General features: G+C 39.9%; 5 protein-coding genes across 5 annotated transcripts; all 5 read left to right on the top strand.

Moving 5' to 3' along the window:
* Nucleotides 1-5,453: 5,453 nt before the first annotated feature.
* LOC133080245 (keratin, high-sulfur matrix protein, B2A-like) lies at nt 5,454-5,870 on the top strand. Its single transcript, XM_061176126.1, has one exon. It carries the CDS (start codon nt 5,454-5,456, stop codon nt 5,868-5,870), a length of 417 nt encoding a protein of 138 aa, XP_061032109.1.
* A 3,156-nt stretch (nt 5,871-9,026) lies between these two features.
* Nucleotides 9,027-9,443, top strand: LOC133080316 (keratin, high-sulfur matrix protein, B2A-like). The gene has a single exon (XM_061176214.1). The coding sequence runs from the start codon at nt 9,027-9,029 to the stop codon at nt 9,441-9,443; it is 417 nt and encodes a 138-aa protein (XP_061032197.1).
* Nucleotides 9,444-12,599: 3,156 nt separating this feature from the next.
* Nucleotides 12,600-13,016, top strand: LOC133080318 (keratin, high-sulfur matrix protein, B2A-like). Its single transcript, XM_061176216.1, has one exon. The coding sequence runs from the start codon at nt 12,600-12,602 to the stop codon at nt 13,014-13,016; it is 417 nt and encodes a 138-aa protein (XP_061032199.1).
* Nucleotides 13,017-16,172: 3,156 nt separating this feature from the next.
* On the top strand, nt 16,173-16,589 carry LOC133080684 (keratin, high-sulfur matrix protein, B2A-like). The gene has a single exon (XM_061176770.1). It carries the CDS (start codon nt 16,173-16,175, stop codon nt 16,587-16,589), a length of 417 nt encoding a protein of 138 aa, XP_061032753.1.
* Nucleotides 16,590-19,742: 3,153 nt separating this feature from the next.
* Nucleotides 19,743-20,159, top strand: LOC133080317 (keratin, high-sulfur matrix protein, B2A-like). The gene has a single exon (XM_061176215.1). It carries the CDS (start codon nt 19,743-19,745, stop codon nt 20,157-20,159), a length of 417 nt encoding a protein of 138 aa, XP_061032198.1.
* Nucleotides 20,160-22,113: the final 1,954 nt, after the last annotated feature.

A 22,113-nucleotide genomic window follows, 5' to 3' on the forward strand; every position in this document is an offset into this window, starting at 1 on the left:
ATGAAATAGAAACAAAGAAAACAATAGCAAAGATCAATAAAACTAAAAGCTGGTTCTTTGAGAAGATAAACAAAATTGATAAGCCATTAGCCAGACTCATCAAGAAAAAGAGGGAGAGGACTCAAATCAATAAAATCAGAAATGAAAAAGGAGAAGTTACAACAGACACCGCAGAAATACAAAGCATCCTAAGAGACTACTACAAGCAACTTTATGCCAATAAAATGGACAACCTGGAAGAAATGGACAAATTCTTAGAAAGGTATAACCTTCCAAGACTGAACCAGGAAGAAGCAGAAAATATGAACAGACCAATCACAAGTAATGAAATTGAAACTGTGATTAAAAATCTTCCAACAAACAAAAGTCCAGGACCAGATGGCTTCACAGGTGAATTCTATCAAACATTTAGAGAAGAGCTAACACCTATCCTTCTCAAACTCTTCCAAAAAATTGCAGAGGAAGGACCACTCCCAAACTCATTCTATGAGGCCACCATCACCCTGATACCAAAACCAGACAAAGACACTACAAAAAAAGAAAATTACAGACCAATATCACTGATGAATATAGATGCAAAAATCCTCAACAAAATACTAGCAAACAGAATCCAACAACACATTAAAAGGATCATACACCACGATCAAGTGGGATTTATCCCAGGGATGCAAGGATTCTTCAATATACGCAAATCAATCAATGTGATACACCATATTAACAAATTGAAGAATAAAAACCATATGATCATCTCAATAGATGCAGAAAAAGCTTTTGACAAAATTCAACACCCATTTATGATAAAAACTCTCCAGAAAGTAGGCATAGAGGGAACCTACCTCAACATAATAAAGGCCATATATGACAAACCCACAGCAAACATCATTCTCAACGGTGAAAAACTGAAAGCATTTCCTCTAAGATCAGGAACGAGACAAGGATGTCCACTCTCACCACTATTATTCAACATAGTTCTGGAAGTCCTAGCCACGGCAATCAGAGAAGAAAAAGAAATAAAAGGAATACAAATTGGAAAAGAAGAAGTAAAACTGTCACTGTTTGCAGATGACATGATACTATACATAGAGAATCCTAAAACTGCCACCAGAAAACTGCTAGAGCTAATTAATGAATATGGTAAAGTTGCAGGATACAAAATTAATGCACAGAAATCTCTTGCATTCCTATACACTAATGATGAAAAATCTGAAAGAGAAATTATGGAAACACTCCCATTTACCATTGCAACAAAAAGAATAAAATACCTAGGAATAAACCTACCTAGGGAGACAAAAGACCTGTATGCAGAAAACTATAAGACACTCATGAAAGAAATTAAAGATGATACCAACAGATGGAGAGATATACCATGTTCTTGGATTGGAAGAATCAACATTGTGAAAATGACTATACTACCCAAAGCAATCTACAGATTCAATGCAATCCCTATCAAATTACCAATGGCATTTTTTACGGAGCTAGAAAAAATCATCTTAAAATTTGTATGGAGACACAAAAGACCCCGAATAGCCAAAGCAGTCTTGAGGGAAAAAAACGGAGCTGGAGGAATCAGACTCCCTGACTTCAGACTATACTACAAAGCTACAGTAATCAAGACAATATGGTACTGGCACAAAAACAGAAACATAGATCAATGGAACAAGATAGAAAGCCCAGAGATAAACCCACGCACCTATGGTCAACTAATCTATGACAAAGGAGGCAAAGATATACGATGGAGAAAAGACAGTCTCTTCAATAAGTGGTGCTGGGAAAACTGGACAGCTACATGTAAAAGAATGAAATTAGAATACTCCCTAACACCATACACAAAAATAAACTCAAAATGGATTACAGACCTAAATGTAAGACTGGACACTATAAAACTCTTAGAGGAAGACATAGGAAGAACACTCTTTGACATAAATCACAGCAAGATCTTTTTTGATCCACCTCCTAGAGTAATGGAAATAAAACCAAAAATAAACAAATGGGACCTAATGAAACTTCAAAGCTTTTGCACCGCAAAGGAAACCATAAACAAGACGAAAAGACAACCCTCAGAATGGGAGAAAATATTTGCAAACGAATCAACGGACAAAGGATTAATCTCCAAAATATATAAACAGCTCATTCAGCTCAATATTAAAGAAACAAACACCCCAATCCAAAAATGGGCAGAAGACCTAAATAGACATTTCTCCAAAGAAGACATACAGATGGCCACGAAGCACATGAAAAGATGCTCAACATCACTAATTATTAGAGAAATGCGAATCAAAACTACAATGAGGTATCACCTCACACCAATTAGAATGGGCATCATCAGAAAATCTACAAACAACAAATGCTGGAGAGGGTGTGGAGAAAAGGGAACCCTCTTGCACTGTTGGTGGGAATGTAAATTGATACAGCCACTATGGAGAACAATATGGAGGTTCCTTAAAAAACTAAAAATAGAATTACCATATGACCCAGCAATCCCACTACTGGGCATATACCCAGAGAAAACCGTAATTCAAAAAGACACATGCACCCGAATGTTCATTGCAGCACTATTTACAATAGCCAGGTCATGGAAGCAACCTAAATGCCCATCAACAGACGAATGGATAAAGAAGTTGTGGTACATATATACAATGGAATATTACTCAGCCATAAAAAGGAACGAAATTGAGTCATTTGTTGAGACGTGGATGAATCTAGAGACTGTCATACAGAGTGAAGTAAGTCAGAAAGAGAAAAACAAATATTGTATATTAACGCATGTATGTGGAACCTAGAAAAACGGTACAGATGAGCCGGTTTGCAGGGCAGAAGTTGAGACACAGATGTAGAGAACAGACATATGGACACCAAGGGGGGAAAACTGCGGTGGGGTGGGGATAGTGGTGTGCTGAATTGGGCGATTGGGATTGACATGTATACACTGATGTGTATAAAATTGATGACTAATAAGAACCTGCAGTATAAACAAACAAACAAAACAACTAATACTAAACTTTCATTGGGTTATTTGTATGGAAATATGTTAATATAAATGTTTCAGACATTACATGAAATTTCTAAAAATCTTATATGTTCTGGTATAATGTTATAAGTCATAATCCTAGTTATTACTTTAAAATGTATATCTCAGAAATAACTAATTTTCTTGTCAACTGCATTATTATGAACTTTCATCAAATCTTTAACCGTGGTCATTTTTAAGTCTTTTGTCATTTACAGACAGTTCTGGGTGTACTCTGATGCTTTTGTTAATATGTTCCCATAAAAGGGTTTCATCTTCAGGAAATTCATGGAAAAGACTCTGACAAGTACAGGTTTCTGGTACCTGACTGTACTGCTGAACTGAATGAATAAGCATTTTTAGAACTCTAATGAAAAACTGATGAGCTCATAAAAGTGCTAACAAAAGATCAAGATGAAAAAAAAAAATTAATTACATGGGACTGAGTGAACTGATGAGGATGAGTATAATTTTTGTGACTTTCTGGTTGAATTTAAAAAAAGAAAAAATCCCACAAGAACTCAGAGGCAAAGAATATACAAATCAATTTTCACTGCAAAGTAAAGGAGCTGTTGCAGTGGAGGATTACTGGACTGAATGTCAATATTATGACATAGTATGAGTGTGTTTCATGTTTGGTAATTGCAATCATTGTTGCTTTTGTTGTGGTCATCCATGTATAATGCTTGGTGTCAGTCTATTTATCTCTTGTAAAAATAAAATACAGTGTGTGTGAAAAAAAAAAAAAAAAAAAAAAAAAAGATGCTCAGTATCACTGATCATTAGGAAAGTGCAGACCAAAACCACAGTGACATACCACCTCACATCCATTTGAATGGCTACTCTCAAAAAACTCAAAGTGTTGGCAAGGACGTGGAAAACTTGGAACCCCTGTGCACTGCTGGTGTGACTGTAAAATGATACTCCCACTATGGGAAACTGTATGGCAGTTACTCAAAAAATCAAAAATAGAATTACCATATGATCCAGCAGTTCTACTCCTAGGTATATACCCGAAAGAATTGACAGCATGGTCTGGAAGAGATATTTGTACACCCATGTTCCTGGCAGCACTAATTGCAAATAGCTAAAAGGGGGAAGCAACCCAAGTGTCATCGAGGGATGAATGGATAAACAAATGGTGGAACAAGCATACAATGGAATCCTATTCAGCCTTAAAAAGGAAGGAAATTCTGTCATATTCTACAATGTGGATGAATCTCGAGGACATTACGCTGAGTGAAATAAGCCAGTCACAAAAAGATAAATACTGTATGATTCAACTTACATGAGGTACAAAGAGCAGTCAAATTCATCAAAACACACATTAGAATGATGACTGCCAAGAGCTTGGGGAGGGGAGAATGGGAGAGTGGTTGTTTGATGGATATAGAGTTTCAGTTGCGTAAGACAAAAAGAGTTCTGGAGATTGATTGCACAACAATGTGAATATGCTTAACACTAGTGAACTGTACACTTAAAAATGGTTAAGATGGTAAATTTTATGTTATGTGTATTTTATTACAATTAAAAATTTTTTAAATAAATAGGTATAGGAGACCCCAACTTTACTAAGCAAGACAATATATGTGTACATACACTGGTGTATGTTTGCACAAGCAGGGAGAAATGTGTCAAAGTACGTGCACCAAAAGTATTAATATTGATTATCTCTGAAGTACTAGTCTTGGAAGGGATGTGTATGTTTTGGGGAAAGGAGGAAGAACATTAAATTTTCTTTATATGCCTGCCTACTGTTTGACTTCTTAAAATGTGTATTTATTATTAGCATATGATTTTCAATTTAGTAGAGTCAGGAAACAATCCACAAGAAAAGTCATTAAGGGTTTCAGTTGGGAATATGTACATTGATAACAAAAATACTTGTTCGAGTTCTGAGGATCCTGTAACTTGCACAAACGGAACACAGAAAAGCATACTTCTTCTGATGTTGATGAATCAGGTGATAGCTCCCGTTTTGATGACACTAATGGTAGCCATTCCAAGTCAAGACGAATTGTTTACGAGATCATGGTCCTTAATTGAATGACCAGTTAGGAAGAGAATGTTCAGTTTAGATAAACTCGGCCTCAAGGTTGTCAAAGGACATTTATGACAAAGCAAGCCAGGGCAATGGTTGGCCCAAGTCTAGACTATCATGTGGCTTCCATAATGAGCCTTGGCTTGATCCAAAGGGCAAAGAAGAAACATAATGAGATTTAATTGAACAATGACCCAAGCAGTCCATTGAAAATGCTATTTATAACCTTAACAACTCAGGTATTAGCCAGTCAGAGACTGACTTCGCAATGGTATCAAGGAAAAATGCTAAATGTTAGGGAAATACACGGCTCTACAGGATATATAAAAGGCCAGACGTGGAAAGTGCGGCCAAAACTCAGAAACTTCTCTTAACAAGTCAACTCTCAACCTAACTCCTGACACCATGGCCTGCTGTTCCACTAGCTTCTGTGGATTTCCCATCTGTTCCACTGGTGGGACCTGTGGCTCCAGCTGCTGTCAGCCAACCTGCTGCCAAACCAGGTGTTGCCAGCCAACCTTCTGCCAGACCAGTGGCTGTGAGACTGGCTGTGGCATTGCTGGTAGCATTGGCTGTGGCCAGGAGGGAGGCAGTGGAGCTGTGAGCTGCCGCACCAGGTGGTGCCGACCTGACTGCCGCGTGGAGGGCACCTGCCTGCCTCCCTGCTGTGTGGTGAGCTGCACCCCCCCGTGCTGCTGCCAGCTGCACCATGCCCAGACCTCCTGCTGCCGCCCATCCTACTGTGGACGGTCCTGCTGCCGCCTAGCCTGCTGCTGCCAGCCCACCTGCTGTGAGCCCACTTGCTGGCAGCCCACCTGCTAAAAGCCAGGTTGCTGATTTTCAACTTGAAAGTTCAACTTCCAACTCAATCCATGAAGCAATTATCTCTTCAACCACCCCTGGACACTAACAAGTTCTTGAACTTTAATTGACTTTTTCTGAGAGGTTACCAAATATTGGGACTTCATAGACTTATCTGATTCCATTCAACACTAGAAAGATCTTGATCTCTCCACTAAGGCCACCAAAATACAAATTGGACCCAAGAAATGGGAAAGCAAGTTTGCCTTGGGATTGACCTTCAGCGAGCCTCCTCTCCACAGCTCAATGCTGCCAAAGCTGAGGAAGAACCATCTGTCCTTCTCAGACACATTCACCTCCTAAACTCCACCGTCTTGCAACTTTCACTTCCTATGAGAGGGGAATAATATACCAAGGTCTAATAAATTATACATATTTGGTACGGCAAACATATCTCTTTTTCTTCATTGAGTGTCGCCAAAAAGATTCTAATCTGACTTTGATATCCCGTGGTACTCTTCTTATACCATGTTAGGATATATGATCAAATCCAGGGGAGGTTAATCCCCATAAAGAGCACAAACTAAAAATATCTGAGGGTTTACTGAGGGAAAGGTATTCCATGCTCATGGCTGGAAGAATTACTATTGTTAAAATGTCCATACCACCTAAAGTAATCTACAGATTCAATGCAATCCTTATCAAAATTCCAATGGCATTTTCCAGGATATAACAAACAATCCTAAAATTTGTATGGAACCACAAAAGGCCCTGAATAGCCAAAGCAATCTTGAGAAAGAAGAACAAAGCTGGAGGCATCTCATGCTCTGATTTCAAACTACGCTACAAAGCTACAGTAATCAAAACAGCATGGTACTGACCTAAAAGCAGACATATAGACAAATATGGAATAGAATAGAGAGCCCAGAATTAACCCTCACATATGTGGTCAAAAGATTTTCAACAGAGGTGCCAAGACCATTCAATAGGAAAGGGCAATCTTGTCAACAAATGGTGTTGGGAAAACCAGATGTCCACATGCAAAAAAATGAAGTTGGACCCTTATCTCAAAACGTCTACAAAAGTTAACTCAAAATAGATCAAAGGCTTACATATAAAAGCGAAAACTATAAAACTCGTCAAAGAAAACACAGAGGAAAATCTTCATGATATTGGATTTGGTAATGATGTCTTGGATATGACACCAAAAGAATAGACAATGAAAGTTAAAAAACAGGCAAACTGAACTACATCAAAATTAAAAACTTCTCTGCATCAAAGGACACAACAAAATGAAAAGGCAGTCTACTGTATGGAAGAAGGTATTTGCAAATCGTATATCTGATGAGGGGTTAATATTCCACAATATATAAAGAACTCCTACAACTCAACAACAAAAGAAGAACAACAACAACAACAAAAAACTGGGCAAAGGACATGAATGGACATAGCTCCAAAGAAGATATACAAATGGCCAAAAAACACATGAAAAGATGCTCAGTATCACTGATCATTAGGAAAGTGCAGACCAAAACCACAGTGACATACCACCTCACATCTATTTGAATGGCTACTCTCAAAAAACTCAAAGTGTTGGCAGGGACGTGGAAAAACTGGAACCCCTGTGCACTGCTGGTGTGACTGTAAAATGATACACCCACTATGGGAAACCGTATGGCACTTACTCAAAAAATCAAAACTAGAATTACCATATGATCCAGCAGTTCTACTCCTAGGTATATACCCGAAAGAATTGACAGCATGGTCTGGAAGAGATATTTGTACACCCATGTTCCTGGCAGCACTAATTGCAAATAGCTAAAAGGGGGAAGCAACCCAAGTGTCATCGAGGGATGAATGGATAAACAAATGGTGGAACAAGCATACAATGGAATCCTCTTCAGCCTTAAAAAGGAAGGAAATTCTGTCATATTCTACAATGTGGATGAATCTCGAGGACATTACGCTGAGTGAAATAAGCCAGTCACAAAAAGATAAATACTGTATGATTCAACTTACATGAGGTACAAAGAGCAGTCAAATTCATCAAAACACACATTAGAATGATGACTGCCAAGAGCTTGGGGAGGGGAGAATGGGAGAGTGGTTGTTTGATGGATATAGAGTTTCAGTTGCGTAAGACAAAAAGAGTTCTGGAGATTGATTGCACAACAATGTGAATATGCTTAACACTAGTGAACTGTACACTTAAAAATGGTTAAGATGGTAAATTTTATGTTATGTGTATTTTATTACAATTAAAAATTTTTTAAATAAATAGGTATAGGAGACCCCAACTTTACTAAGCAAGACAATATATGTGTACATACACTGGTGTATGTTTGCACAAGCAGGGAGAAATGTGTCAAAGTACGTGCACCAAAAGTATTAATATTGATTATCTCTGAAGTACTAGTCTTGGAAGGGATGTGTATGTTTTGGGGAAAGGAGGAAGAACATTAAATTTTCTTTATATGCCTGCCTACTGTTTGACTTCTTAAAATGCGTATTTATTACTAGCATATGATTTTTAATTTAGTAGAGTCAGGAAACAATCCACAAGAAAAGTCATTAAGGGTTTCAGTTGGGAATATGTACATTGATAACAAAAATACTTGTTCGAGTTCTGAGGATCCTGTAACTTGCACAAACGGAACACAGAAAAGCATACTTCTTCTGATGTTGATGAATCAGGTGATAGCTCACGTTTTGATGACACTAATGGTAGCCATTCCAAGTCAAGACGAATTGTTTACGAGATCATGGTCCTTAATTGAATGACCAGTTAGGAAGAGAATGTTCAGTTTAGATAAACTCGGCCTCAAGGTTGTCAAAGGACATTTATGACAAAGCAAGCCAGGGCAATGGTTGGCCCAAGTCTAGACTATCATGTGGCTTCCATAATGAGCCTTGGCTTGATCCAAAGGGCAAAGAAGAAACATAATGAGATTTAATTGAACAATGACCCAAGCAGTCCATTGAAAATGCTATTTATAACCTTAACAACTCAGGTATTAGCCAGTCAGAGACTGACTTCGCAATGGTATCAAGGAAAAATGCTAAATGTTAGGGAAATACACGGCTCTACAGGATATATAAAAGGCCAGACGTGGAAAGTGCGGCCAAAACTCAGAAACTTCTCTTAACAAGTCAACTCTCAACCTAACTCCTGACACCATGGCCTGCTGTTCCACTAGCTTCTGTGGATTTCCCATCTGTTCCACTGGTGGGACCTGTGGCTCCAGCTGCTGTCAGCCAACCTGCTGCCAAACCAGGTGTTGCCAGCCAACCTTCTGCCAGACCAGTGGCTGTGAGACTGGCTGTGGCATTGCTGGTAGCATTGGCTGTGGCCAGGAGGGAGGCAGTGGAGCTGTGAGCTGCCGCACCAGGTGGTGCCGACCTGACTGCCGCGTGGAGGGCACCTGCCTGCCTCCCTGCTGTGTGGTGAGCTGCACCCCCCCGTGCTGCTGCCAGCTGCACCATGCCCAGACCTCCTGCTGCCGCCCATCCTACTGTGGACGGTCCTGCTGCCGCCTAGCCTGCTGCTGCCAGCCCACCTGCTGTGAGCCCACTTGCTGGCAGCCCACCTGCTAAAAGCCAGGTTGCTGATTTTCAACTTGAAAGTTCAACTTCCAACTCAATCCATGAAGCAATTATCTCTTCAACCACCCCTGGACACTAACAAGTTCTTGAACTTTAATTGACTTTTTCTGAGGGGTTACCAAATATTGGGACTTCACAGACTTATCTGATTCCATTCAACACTAGAAAGATCTTGATCTCTCCACTAAGGCCACCAAAATACAAATTGGACCCAAGAAATGGGAAAGCAAGTTTGCCTTGGGATTGACCTTCAGCGAGCCTCCTCTCCACAGCTCAATGCTGCCAAAGCTGAGGAAGAACCATCTGTCCTTCTCAGACACATTCACCTCCTAAACTCCACCGTCTTGCAACTTTCACTTCCTATGAGAGGGGAATAATATAGCAAGGTCTAATAAATTATACATATTTGGTACGGCAAACATATCTCTTTTTCTTCATTGAGTGTCACCAAAAAGATTCTAATCTGACTTTGATATCCCGTGGTACTCTTCTTATACCATGTTAGGATATATGATCAAATCCAGGGGAGGTTAATCCCCATAAAGAGCACAAACTAAAAATATCTGAGGGTTTACTGAGGGAAAGGTATTCCATGCTCATGGCTGGAAGAATTACTATTGTTAAAATGTCCACACTACTTAAAGTAATCTACAGATTCAATGCAATCCTTATCAAAATTCCAATGGCATTTTCCAGGATATAACAAACAATCCTAAAATTTGTATGGAACCACAAAAGGCCCTGAATAGCCAAAGCAATCTTGAGAAAGAAGAACAAAGCTGGAGGCATCTCATGCTCTGATTTCAAACTACACTACAAAGTTACAGTAATCAAAACAGCATGGTACTGACCTAAAAGCAGACATATAGACAAATATGGAATAGAATAGAGAGCCCAGAATTAAGCCTCACATATGTGGTCAAAAGATCTTCAACAGAGGTGCCAAGACCATTCAATAGGAAAGGGCAATCTTTTCAACAAATGGTGTTGGGAAAACCAGATGTCCACATGCAAAAAAATGAAGTTGGACCCTTATCTCAAAACGTCTACAAAAGTTAACTCAAAATAGATCAAAGGCTTACATATAAAAGCGAAAACTATAAAACTCGTTAAAGAAAACACAGAGGAAAATCTTCATGATATTGGATTTGGTAATGATGTCTTGGATATGACACCAAAAGAATAGACAATGAAAGTTAAGAAACAGGCAAACTGAACTAATTCAAAATTAAAAACTTCTCTGCATCAAAGGACACAACAAAATGAAAAGGCAATCTACTGTATGGGAGAAGGTATTTGCAAATCGTATATCTGATGACGGGTTAATATTCCACAATATATAAAGAACTCCTACAACTCAACAACAAAACAAGAACAACAACAACAACAAAAAACTGGGCAAAGGACATGAATGGACATATCGACGAAGAAGATATACAAATGGCCCAAAAACACATGAAAAGATGTTCAGTATCACTGATCATTAGGAAAGTGCAGACCAAAACCACAGTGTCATACCACCTCACATCCATTTGAATGGCTACTCTCAAAAAACTCAAAGTTTTGGCAAGGATGTGGAAAACTTGGAACCCCTGTGCACTGCCGGTGTGACTGTAAAATGATACTCCCACTATGGGAAACCGTATGGCAGTTACTCAAAAAATCAAAAATAGAATTACCATATGATCCAGCAGTTCTACTCCTAGGTGTATACCCGAAAGAATTGACAGCATGGTCTGGAAGAGATATTTGTACACCCATGTTCCTGGCAGCACTAATTGCAAATAGCTAAAAGGGGGAAGCAACCCAAGTGTCATCGAGGGATGAATGGATAAACAAATGGTGGAACAAGCATACAATGGAATCCTATTCAGCCTTAAAAAGGAAGGAAATTCTGTCATATTCTACAATGTGGATGAATCTCGAGGACATTACGCTGAGTGAAACAAGCCAGTCACAAAAAGATAAATACTGTATGATTCAACTTACATGAGGTACAAAGAGCAGTCAAATTCATCAAAACACACATTAGAATGATGACTGCCAAGAGCTTGGGGAGGGGAGAATGGGAGAGTGGTTGTTTGATGGATATAGAGTTTCAGTTGCGTAAGACAAAAAGAGTTCTGGAGATTGATTGCACAACAATGTGAATATGCTTAACACTAGTGAACTGTACACTTAAAAATGGTTAAGATGGTAAATTTTATGTTATGTGTATTTTATTACAATTAAAAATTTTTTAAATAAATAGGTATAGGAGACCCCAACTTTACTAAGCAAGACAATATATGTGTACATACACTGGTGTATGTTTGCACAAGCAGGGAGAAATGTGTCAAAGTACGTGCACCAAAAGTATTAATATTGATTATCTCTGAAGTACTAGTCTTGGAAGGGATGTGTATGTTTTGGGGAAAGGAGGAAGAACATTAAATTTTCTTTATATGCCTGCCTACTGTTTGACTTCTTAAAATGCGTATTTATTACTAGCATATGATTTTTAATTTAGTAGAGTCAGGAAACAATCCACAAGAAAAGTCATTAAGGGTTTCAGTTGGGAATATGTACATTGATAACAAAAATACTTGTTCGAGTTCTGAGGATCCTGTAACTTGCACAAACGGAACACAGAAAAGCATACTTCTTCTGATGTTGATGAATCAGGTGATAGCTCACGTTTTGATGACACTAATGGTAGCCATTCCAAGTCAAGACGAATTGTTTACGAGATCATGGTCCTTAATTGAATGACCAGTTAGGAAGAGAATGTTCAGTTTAGATAAACTCGGCCTCAAGGTTGTCAAAGGACATTTATGACAAAGCAAGCCAGGGCAATGGTTGGCCCAAGTCTAGACTATCATGTGGCTTCCATAATGAGCCTTGGCTTGATCCAAAGGGCAAAGAAGAAACATAATGAGATTTAATTGAACAATGACCCAAGCAGTCCATTGAAAATGCTATTTATAACCTTAACAACTCAGGTATTAGCCAGTCAGAGACTGACTTCGCAATGGTATCAAGGAAAAATGCTAAATGTTAGGGAAATACACGGCTCTACAGGATATATAAAAGGCCAGACGTGGAAAGTGCGGCCAAAACTCAGAAACTTCTCTTAACAAGTCAACTCTCAACCTAACTCCTGACACCATGGCCTGCTGTTCCACTAGCTTCTGTGGATTTCCCATCTGTTCCACTGGTGGGACCTGTGGCTCCAGCTGCTGTCAGCCAACCTGCTGCCAAACCAGGTGTTGCCAGCCAACCTTCTGCCAGACCAGTGGCTGTGAGACTGGCTGTGGCATTGCTGGTAGCATTGGCTGTGGCCAGGAGGGAGGCAGTGGAGCTGTGAGCTGCCGCACCAGGTGGTGCCGACCTGACTGCCGCGTGGAGGGCACCTGCCTGCCTCCCTGCTGTGTGGTGAGCTGCACCCCCCCGTGCTGCTGCCAGCTGCACCATGCCCAGACCTCCTGCTGCCGCCCATCCTACTGTGGACGGTCCTGCTGCCGCCTAGCCTGCTGCTGCCAGCCCACCTGCTGTGAGCCCACTTGCTGGCAGCCCACCTGCTAAAAGCCAGGTTGCTGATTTTCAACTTGAAAGTTCAACTTCCAACTCAATCCATGAAGCAATTATCTCTTCAACCACCCCTGGACACTAACAAGTTCTTGAACTTTAATTGACTTTTTCTGAGGGGTTACCAAATATTGGGACTTCACAGACTTATCTGATTCCATTCAACACTAGAAAGATCTTGATCTCTCCACTAAGGCCACCAAAATACAAATTGGACCCAAGAAATGGGAAAGCAAGTTTGCCTTGGGATTGACCTTCAGCGAGCCTCCTCTCCACAGCTCAATGCTGCCAAAGCTGAGGAAGAACCATCTGTCCTTCTCAGACACATTCACCTCCTAAACTCCACCGTCTTGCAACTTTCACTTCCTATGAGAGGGGAATAATATAGCAAGGTCTAATAAATTATACATATTTGGTATGGCAAACATATCTCTTTTTCTTCATTGAGTGTCACCAAAAAGATTCTAATCTGACTTTGATATCCCGTGGTACTCTTCTTATACCATGTTAGGATATATGATCAAATCCAGGGGAGGTTAATCCCCATAAAGAGCACAAACTAAAAATATCTGAGGGTTTACTGAGGGAAAGGTATTCCATGCTCATGGCTGGAAGAATTACTATTGTTAAAATGTCCACACTACTTAAAGTAATCTACAGATTCAATGCAATCCTTATCAAAATTCCAATGGCATTTTCCAGGATATAACAAACAATCCTAAAATTTGTATGGAACCACAAAAGGCCCTGAATAGCCAAAGCAATCTTGAGAAAGAAGAACAAAGCTGGAGGCATCTCATGCTCTGATTTCAAACTACACTACAAAGTTACAGTAATCAAAACAGCATGGTACTGACCTAAAAGCAGACATATAGACAAATATGGAATAGAATAGAGAGCCCAGAATTAAGCCTCACATATGTGGTCAAAAGATCTTCAACAGAGGTGCCAAGACCATTCAATAGGAAAGGGCAATCTTTTCAACAAATGGTGTTGGGAAAACCAGATGTCCACATGCAAAAAAATGAAGTTGGACCCTTATCTCAAAACGTCTACAAAAGTTAACTCAAAATAGATCAAAGGCTTACATATAAAAGCGAAAACTATAAAACTCGTTAAAGAAAACACAGAGGAAAATCTTCATGATATTGGATTTGGTAATGATGTCTTGGATATGACACCAAAAGAATAGACAATGAAAGTTAAGAAACAGGCAAACTGAACTAATTCAAAATTAAAAACTTCTCTGCATCAAAGGACACAACAAAATGAAAAGGCAATCTACTGTATGGGAGAAGGTATTTGCAAATCGTATATCTGATGACGGGTTAATATTCCACAATATATAAAGAACTCCTACAACTCAACAACAAAACAAGAACAACAACAACAACAAAAAACTGGGCAAAGGACATGAATGGACATATCGACGAAGAAGATATACAAATGGCCCAAAAACACATGAAAAGATGTTCAGTATCACTGATCATTAGGAAAGTGCAGACCAAAACCACAGTGTCATACCACCTCACATCCATTTGAATGGCTACTCTCAAAAAACTCAAAGTTTTGGCAAGGATGTGGAAAACTTGGAACCCCTGTGCACTGCCGGTGTGACTGTAAAATGATACTCCCACTATGGGAAACCGTATGGCAGTTACTCAAAAAATCAAAAATAGAATTACCATATGATCCAGCAGTTCTACTCCTAGGTGTATACCCGAAAGAATTGACAGCATGGTCTGGAAGAGATATTTGTACACCCATGTTCCTGGCAGCACTAATTGCAAATAGCTAAAAGGGGGAAGCAACCCAAGTGTCATCGAGGGATGAATGGATAAACAAATGGTGGAACAAGCATACAATGGAATCCTATTCAGCCTTAAAAAGGAAGGAAATTCTGTCATATTCTACAATGTGGATGAATCTCGAGGACATTACGCTGAGTGAAACAAGCCAGTCACAAAAAGATAAATACTGTATGATTCAACTTACATGAGGTACAAAGAGCAGTCAAATTCATCAAAACACACATTAGAATGATGACTGCCAAGAGCTTGGGGAGGGGAGAATGGGAGAGTGGTTGTTTGATGGATATAGAGTTTCAGTTGCGTAAGACAAAAAGAGTTCTGGAGATTGATTGCACAACAATGTGAATATGCTTAACACTAGTGAACTGTACACTTAAAAATGGTTAAGATGGTAAATTTTATGTTATGTGTATTTTATTACAATTAAAAATTTTTTAAATAAATAGGTATAGGAGACCCCAACTTTACTAAGCAAGACAATATATGTGTACATACACTGGTGTATGTTTGCACAAGCAGGGAGAAATGTGTCAAAGTACGTGCACCAAAAGTATTAATATTGATTATCTCTGAAGTACTAGTCTTGGAAGGGATGTGTATGTTTTGGGGAAAGGAGGAAGAACATTAAATTTTCTTTATATGCCTGCCTACTGTTTGACTTCTTAAAATGCGTATTTATTACTAGCATATGATTTTTAATTTAGTAGAGTCAGGAAACAATCCACAAGAAAAGTCATTAAGGGTTTCAGTTGGGAATATGTACATTGATAACAAAAATACTTGTTCGAGTTCTGAGGATCCTGTAACTTGCACAAACGGAACACAGAAAAGCATACTTCTTCTGATGTTGATGAATCAGGTGATAGCTCCCGTTTTGATGACACTAATGGTAGCCATTCCAAGTCAAGACGAATTGTTTACGAGATCATGGTCCTTAATTGAATGACCAGTTAGGAAGAGAATGTTCAGTTTAGATAAACTCGGCCTCAAGGTTGTCAAAGGACATTTATGACAAAGCAAGCCAGGGCAATGGTTGGCCCAAGTCTAGACTATCATGTGGCTTCCATAATGAGCCTTGGCTTGATCCAAAGGGCAAAGAAGAAACATAATGAGATTTAATTGAACAATGACCCAAGCAGTCCATTGAAAATGCTATTTATAACCTTAACAACTCAGGTATTAGCCAGTCAGAGACTGACTTCGCAATGGTGTCAAGGAAAAGTGCTAAATGTTAGGGAAATACACGGCTCTACAGGATATATAAAAGGCCAGACGTGGAAAGTGCGGCCAAAACTCAGAAACTTCTCTTAACAAGTCAACTCTCAACCTAACTCCTGACACCATGGCCTGCTGTTCCACTAGCTTCTGTGGATTTCCCATCTGTTCCACTGGTGGGACCTGTGGCTCCAGCTGCTGTCAGCCAACCTGCTGCCAAACCAGGTGTTGCCAGCCAACCTTCTGCCAGACCAGTGGCTGTGAGACTGGCTGTGGCATTGCTGGTAGCATTGGCTGTGGCCAGGAGGGAGGCAGTGGAGCTGTGAGCTGCCGCACCAGGTGGTGCCGACCTGACTGCCGCGTGGAGGGCACCTACCTGCCTCCCTGCTGTGTGGTGAGCTGCACCCCCCCGTGCTGCTGCCAGCTGCACCATGCCCAGACCTCCTGCTGCCGCCCATCCTACTGTGGACGGTCCTGCTGCCGCCTAGCCTGCTGCTGCCAGCCCACCTGCTGTGAGCCCACTTGCTGGCAGCCCACCTGCTAAAAGCCAGGTTGCTGATTTTCAACTTGAAAGTTCAACTTCCAACTCAATCCATGAAGCAATTATCTCTTCAACCACCCCTGGACACTAACAAGTTCTTGAACTTTAATTGACTTTTTCTGAGGGGTTACCAAATATTGGGACTTCATAGACTTATCTGATTCCATTCAACACTAGAAAGATCTTGATCTCTCCACTAAGGCCACCAAAATACAAATTGGACCCAAGAAATGGGAAAGCAAGTTTGCCTTGGGATTGACCTTCAGCGAGCCTCCTCTCCACAGCTCAATGCTGCCAAAGCTGAGGAAGAACCATCTGTCCTTCTCAGACACATTCACCTCCTAAACTCCACCGTCTTGCAACTTTCACTTCCTATGAGAGGGGAATAATATAGCAAGGTGTAATAAATTATACATATTTGGTACGGCAAACATATCTCTTTTTCTTCATTGAGTGTCGCAAAAAGATTCTAATCTGACTTTGATATCCCGTGGTACTCTTCTTATACCATGTTAGGATATATGATCAAATCCAGGGGAGGTTAATCCCCATAAAGAGCACAAACTAAAAATATCTGAGGGTTTACTGAGGGAAAGGTATTCCATGCTCATGGCTGGAAGAATTACTATTGTTAAAATGTCCATACCACCAAAGTAATCTACAGATTCAATGCAATCCTTATCAAAATTCCAATGGCATTTTCCAGGATATAACAAACAATCCTAAAATTTGTATGGAACCACAAAAGGCCCTGAATAGCCAAAGCAATCTTGAGAAAGAAGAACAAAGCTGGAGGCATCTCATGCTCTGATTTCAAACTACGCTACAAAGCTACAATAATCAAAACAGCATGGTACTGACCTAAAAGCAGACATATAGACAAATATGGAATAGAATAGAGAGCCCAGAATTAAGCCTCACATATGTGGTCAAAAGATCTTCAACAGAGGTGCCAAGACCATTCAATAGGAAAGGGCAATCTTTTCAACAAATGGTGTTGGGAAAACCAGATGTCCACATGCAAAAAAAAGAAGTTGGACCCTTATCTCAAAACGTCTACAAAAGTTAACTCAAAATAGATCAAAGGCTTACATATAAAAGCGAAAACTATAAAACTCGTTAAAGAAAACACAGAGGAAAATCTTCATGATATTGGATTTGGTAATGATGTCTTGGATATGACACCAAAAGAATAGACAATGAAAGTTAAAAAACAGGCAAACTGAACTACATCAAAATTAAAAACTTCTCTGCATCAAAGGACACAACAAAATGAAAAGGCAATCTACTGTATGGAAGAAGGTATTTGCAAATCGTATATCTGATGAGGGGTTAATATTCCACAATTATAAAGAACTCCTACAACTCAACAACAAAAGAAGAAGAACAACAACAACAAAAAACTGGGCAAAGGACATGAATGGACATAGCTACAAAGAAGATATACAAATGGCCAAAAAACACATGAAAAGATGCTCAGTATCACTGATCATTAGGAAAGTGCAGACCAAAACCACAGTGACATACCACCTCACATCTATTTGAATGGCTACTCTCAAAAAACTCAAAGTGTTGGCAGGGACGTGGAAAAACTGGAACCCCTGTGCACTGCTGGTGTGACTGTAAAATGATACACCCACTATGGGAAACCGTATGGCAGTTACTCAAAAAATCAAAAATAGAATTACCATATGATCCAGCAGTTCTACTCCTAGGTATATACCCGAAAGAATTGACAGCATGGTCTGGAAGAGATATTTGTACACCCATGTTCCTGGCAGCACTAATTGCAAATAGCTAAAAGGGGGAAGCAACCCAAGTGTCATCGAGGGATGAATGGATAAACAAATGGTGGAACAAGCATACAATGGAATCCTATTCAGCCTTAAAAAGGAAGGAAATTCTGTCATATTCTACAATGTGGATGAATCTCGAGGACATTACGCTAAGTGAAATAAGCCAGTCACAAAAAGATAAATACTGTATGATTCAACTTACATGAGGTACAAAGAGCAGTCAAATTCATCAAAACACACATTAGAATGATGACTGCCAAGAGCTTGGGGAGGGGAGAATGGGAGAGTGGTTGTATAATGGATATAGAGTTTCAGTTGCGTAAGACAAAAAGAGTTCTGGAGATTGATTGCACAACAATGTGAATATGCTTAACACTAGTGAACTGTACACTTAAAAATGGTTAAGATGGTAAATTTTATGTTATGTGTATTTTATTACAATTAAAAATTTTTTAAATAAATAGGTATAGGAGACCCCAACTTTACTAAGCAAGACAATATATGTGTACATACACTGGTGTATGTTTGCACAAGCAGGGAGAAATGTGTCAAAGTACGTGCACCAAAAGTATTAATATTGATTATCTCTGAAGTACTAGTCTTGGAAGGGATGTGTATGTTTTGGGGAAAGGAGGAAGAACATTAAATTTTCTTTATATGCCTGCCTACTGTTTGACTTCTTAAAACGTGTATTTATTGCTAGCATATGATTTTTAATTTAGTAGAGTCAGGAAACAATCCACAAGAAAAGTCATTAAGGGTTTCAGTTGGGAATATGTACATTGATAACAAAAATACTTGTTCGAGTTCTGAGGATCCTGTAACTTGCACAAACGGAACACAGAAAAGCATACTTCTTCTGATGTTGATGAATCAGGTGATAGCTCCCGTTTTGATGACACTAATGGTAGCCATTCCAAGTCAAGACGAATTGTTTACGAGATCATGGTCCTTAATTGAATGACCAGTTAGGAAGAGAATGTTCAGTTTAGATAAACTCTGCCTCAAGGTTGTCAAAGGACATTTATGACAAAGCAAGCCAGGGCAATGGTTGGCCCAAGTCTAGACTATCATGTGGCTTCCATAATGAGCCTTGGCTTGATCCAAAGGGCAAAGAAGAAACATAATGAGATTTAATTGAACAATGACCCAAGCAGTCCATTGAAAATGCTATTTATAACCTTAACAACTCAGGTATTAGCCAGTCAGAGACTGACTTCGCAATGGTATCAAGGAAAAATGCTAAATGTTAGGGAAATACACGGCTCTACAGGATATATAAAAGGCCAGACGTGGAAAGTGCGGCCAAAACTCAGAAACTTCTCTTAACAAGTCAACTCTCAACCTAACTCCTGACACCATGGCCTGCTGTTCCACTAGCTTCTGTGGATTTCCCATCTGTTCCACTGGTGGGACCTGTGGCTCCAGCTGCTGTCAGCCAACCTGCTGCCAAACCAGGTGTTGCCAGCCAACCTTCTGCCAGACCAGTGGCTGTGAGACTGGCTGTGGCATTGCTGGTAGCATTGGCTGTGGCCAGGAGGGAGGCAGTGGAGCTGTGAGCTGCCGCACCAGGTGGTGCCGACCTGACTGCCGCGTGGAGGGCACCTGCCTGCCTCCCTGCTGTGTGGTGAGCTGCACCCCCCCGTGCTGCTGCCAGCTGCACCATGCCCAGACCTCCTGCTGCCGCCCATCCTACTGTGGACGGTCCTGCTGCCGCCTAGCCTGCTGCTGCCAGCCCACCTGCTGTGAGCCCACTTGCTGGCAGCCCACCTGCTAAAAGCCAGGTTGCTGATTTTCAACTTGAAAGTTCAACTTCCAACTCAATCCATGAAGCAATTATCTCTTCAACCACCCCTGGACACTAACAAGTTCTTGAACTTTAATTGACTTTTTCTGAGGGGTTACCAAATATTGGGACTTCATAGACTTATCTGATTCCATTCAACACTAGAAAGATCTTGATCTCTCCACTAAGGCCACCAAAATACAAATTGGACCCAAGAAATGGGAAAGCAAGTTTGCCTTGGGATTGACCTTCAGCAAGCCTCCTCTCCACAGCTCAATGCTGCCAAAGCTGAGGAAGAACCATCTGTCCTTCTCAGACACATTCACCTCCTAAACTCCACCGTCTTGCAACTTTCACTTCCTATGAGAGGGGAATAATATAGCAAGGTCTAATAAATTATACATATTTGGTACGGCAAACATATCTCTTTTTCTTCATTGAGTGTCACCAAAAAGATTCTAATCTGACTTTGATATCCCGTGGTACTCTTCTTATACCATGTTAGGATATATGATCAAATCCAGGGGAGGTTAATCCCCATAAAGAGCACAAACTAAAAATATCTGAGGGTTTACTGAGGGAAAGGTATTCCATGCTCATGGCTGGAAGAATTACTATTGTTAAAATGTCCACACTACTTAAAGTAATCTACAGATTCAATGCAATCCTTATCAAAATTCCAATGGCATTTTCCAGGATATAACAAACAATCCTAAAATTTGTATGGAACCACAAAAGGCCCTGAATAGCCAAAGCAATCTTGAGAAAGAAGAACAAAGCTGGAGGCATCTCATGCTCTGATTCCAAACTACACTACAAAGCTACAGTAATCAAAACAGCATGGTACTGACCTAAAAGCAGACATATAGACAAATATGGAATAGAATAGAGAGCCCAGAATTAACCCTCACATGTGTGGTCAAAAGATCTTCAACAGAGGTGCCAAGACCATTCAATAGGAAAGGGCAATCTTTTCAACAAATGGTGTTGGGAAAACCAGATGTCCACATGCAAAAAAATGAAGTTGGACCCTTATCTCAAAACGTCTACAAAAGTTAACTCAAAATAGATCAAAGGCTTACATATAAAAGCAAAAACTATAAAACTCGTTAAAGAAAACACAGAGGAAAATCTTCATGATATTGGATTTGGTAATGATGTCTTGGATATGACACCAAAAGAATAGACAATGAAAGTTAAGAAACAGGCAAACTGAACTAATTCAAAATTAAAAACTTCTCTGCATCAAAGGACACAACAAAATGAAAAGGCAATCTACTGTATGGGAGAAGGTATTTGCAAATCGTATATCTGATGAGGGGTTAATATTCCACAATATATAAAGAACTCCTACAACTCAACAACAAAACAAGAACAACAACAACAAAAAAAAACTGGGCAAAGGACATGAATGGACATATCGACGAAGAAGATATACAAATGGCCCAAAAACACATGAAAAGATGTTCAGTATCACTGATCATTAGGAAAGTGCAGACCAAAACCACAGTGTCATACCACCTCACATCCATTTGAATGGCTACTCTCAAAAAACTCAAAGTGTTGGCAAGGACGTGGAAAACTTGGAACCCCTGTGCACTGCTGGTGTGACTGTAAAATGATACTCCCACTATGGGAAACCGTATGGCAGTTACTCAAAAAATCAAAAATAGAATTACCATATGATCCAGCAGTTCTACTCCTAGGTGTATACCCGAAAGAATTGACAGCATGGTCTGGAAGAGATATTTGTACACCCATGTTCCTGGCAGCACTAATTGCAAATAGCTAAAAGGGGGAAGCAACCCAAGTGTCATCGAGGGATGAATGGATAAACAAATGGTGGAACAAGCATACAATGGAATCCTATTCAGCCTTAAAAAGGAAGGAAATTCTGTCATATTCTACAATGTGGATGAATCTCGAGGACATTACGCTGAGTGAA

This window comes from Eubalaena glacialis, chromosome 19 (genome assembly GCF_028564815.1).
Source record: "Eubalaena glacialis isolate mEubGla1 chromosome 19, mEubGla1.1.hap2.+ XY, whole genome shotgun sequence".
NCBI classification, from domain to species: domain Eukaryota; kingdom Metazoa; phylum Chordata; class Mammalia; order Artiodactyla; family Balaenidae; genus Eubalaena; species Eubalaena glacialis.

Excerpts from the sequence above, each read along its gene's own strand:
- LOC133080245 (XM_061176126.1), top strand. The coding sequence starts at position 5,454 with ATGGCCTGCTGTTCCACTAGCTTCTGTGGATTTCCCATCTGTTCCACT.
- LOC133080316 (XM_061176214.1), top strand. The coding sequence starts at position 9,027 with ATGGCCTGCTGTTCCACTAGCTTCTGTGGATTTCCCATCTGTTCCACT.
- LOC133080318 (XM_061176216.1), top strand. The coding sequence starts at position 12,600 with ATGGCCTGCTGTTCCACTAGCTTCTGTGGATTTCCCATCTGTTCCACT.
- LOC133080684 (XM_061176770.1), top strand. The coding sequence starts at position 16,173 with ATGGCCTGCTGTTCCACTAGCTTCTGTGGATTTCCCATCTGTTCCACT.
- LOC133080317 (XM_061176215.1), top strand. The coding sequence starts at position 19,743 with ATGGCCTGCTGTTCCACTAGCTTCTGTGGATTTCCCATCTGTTCCACT.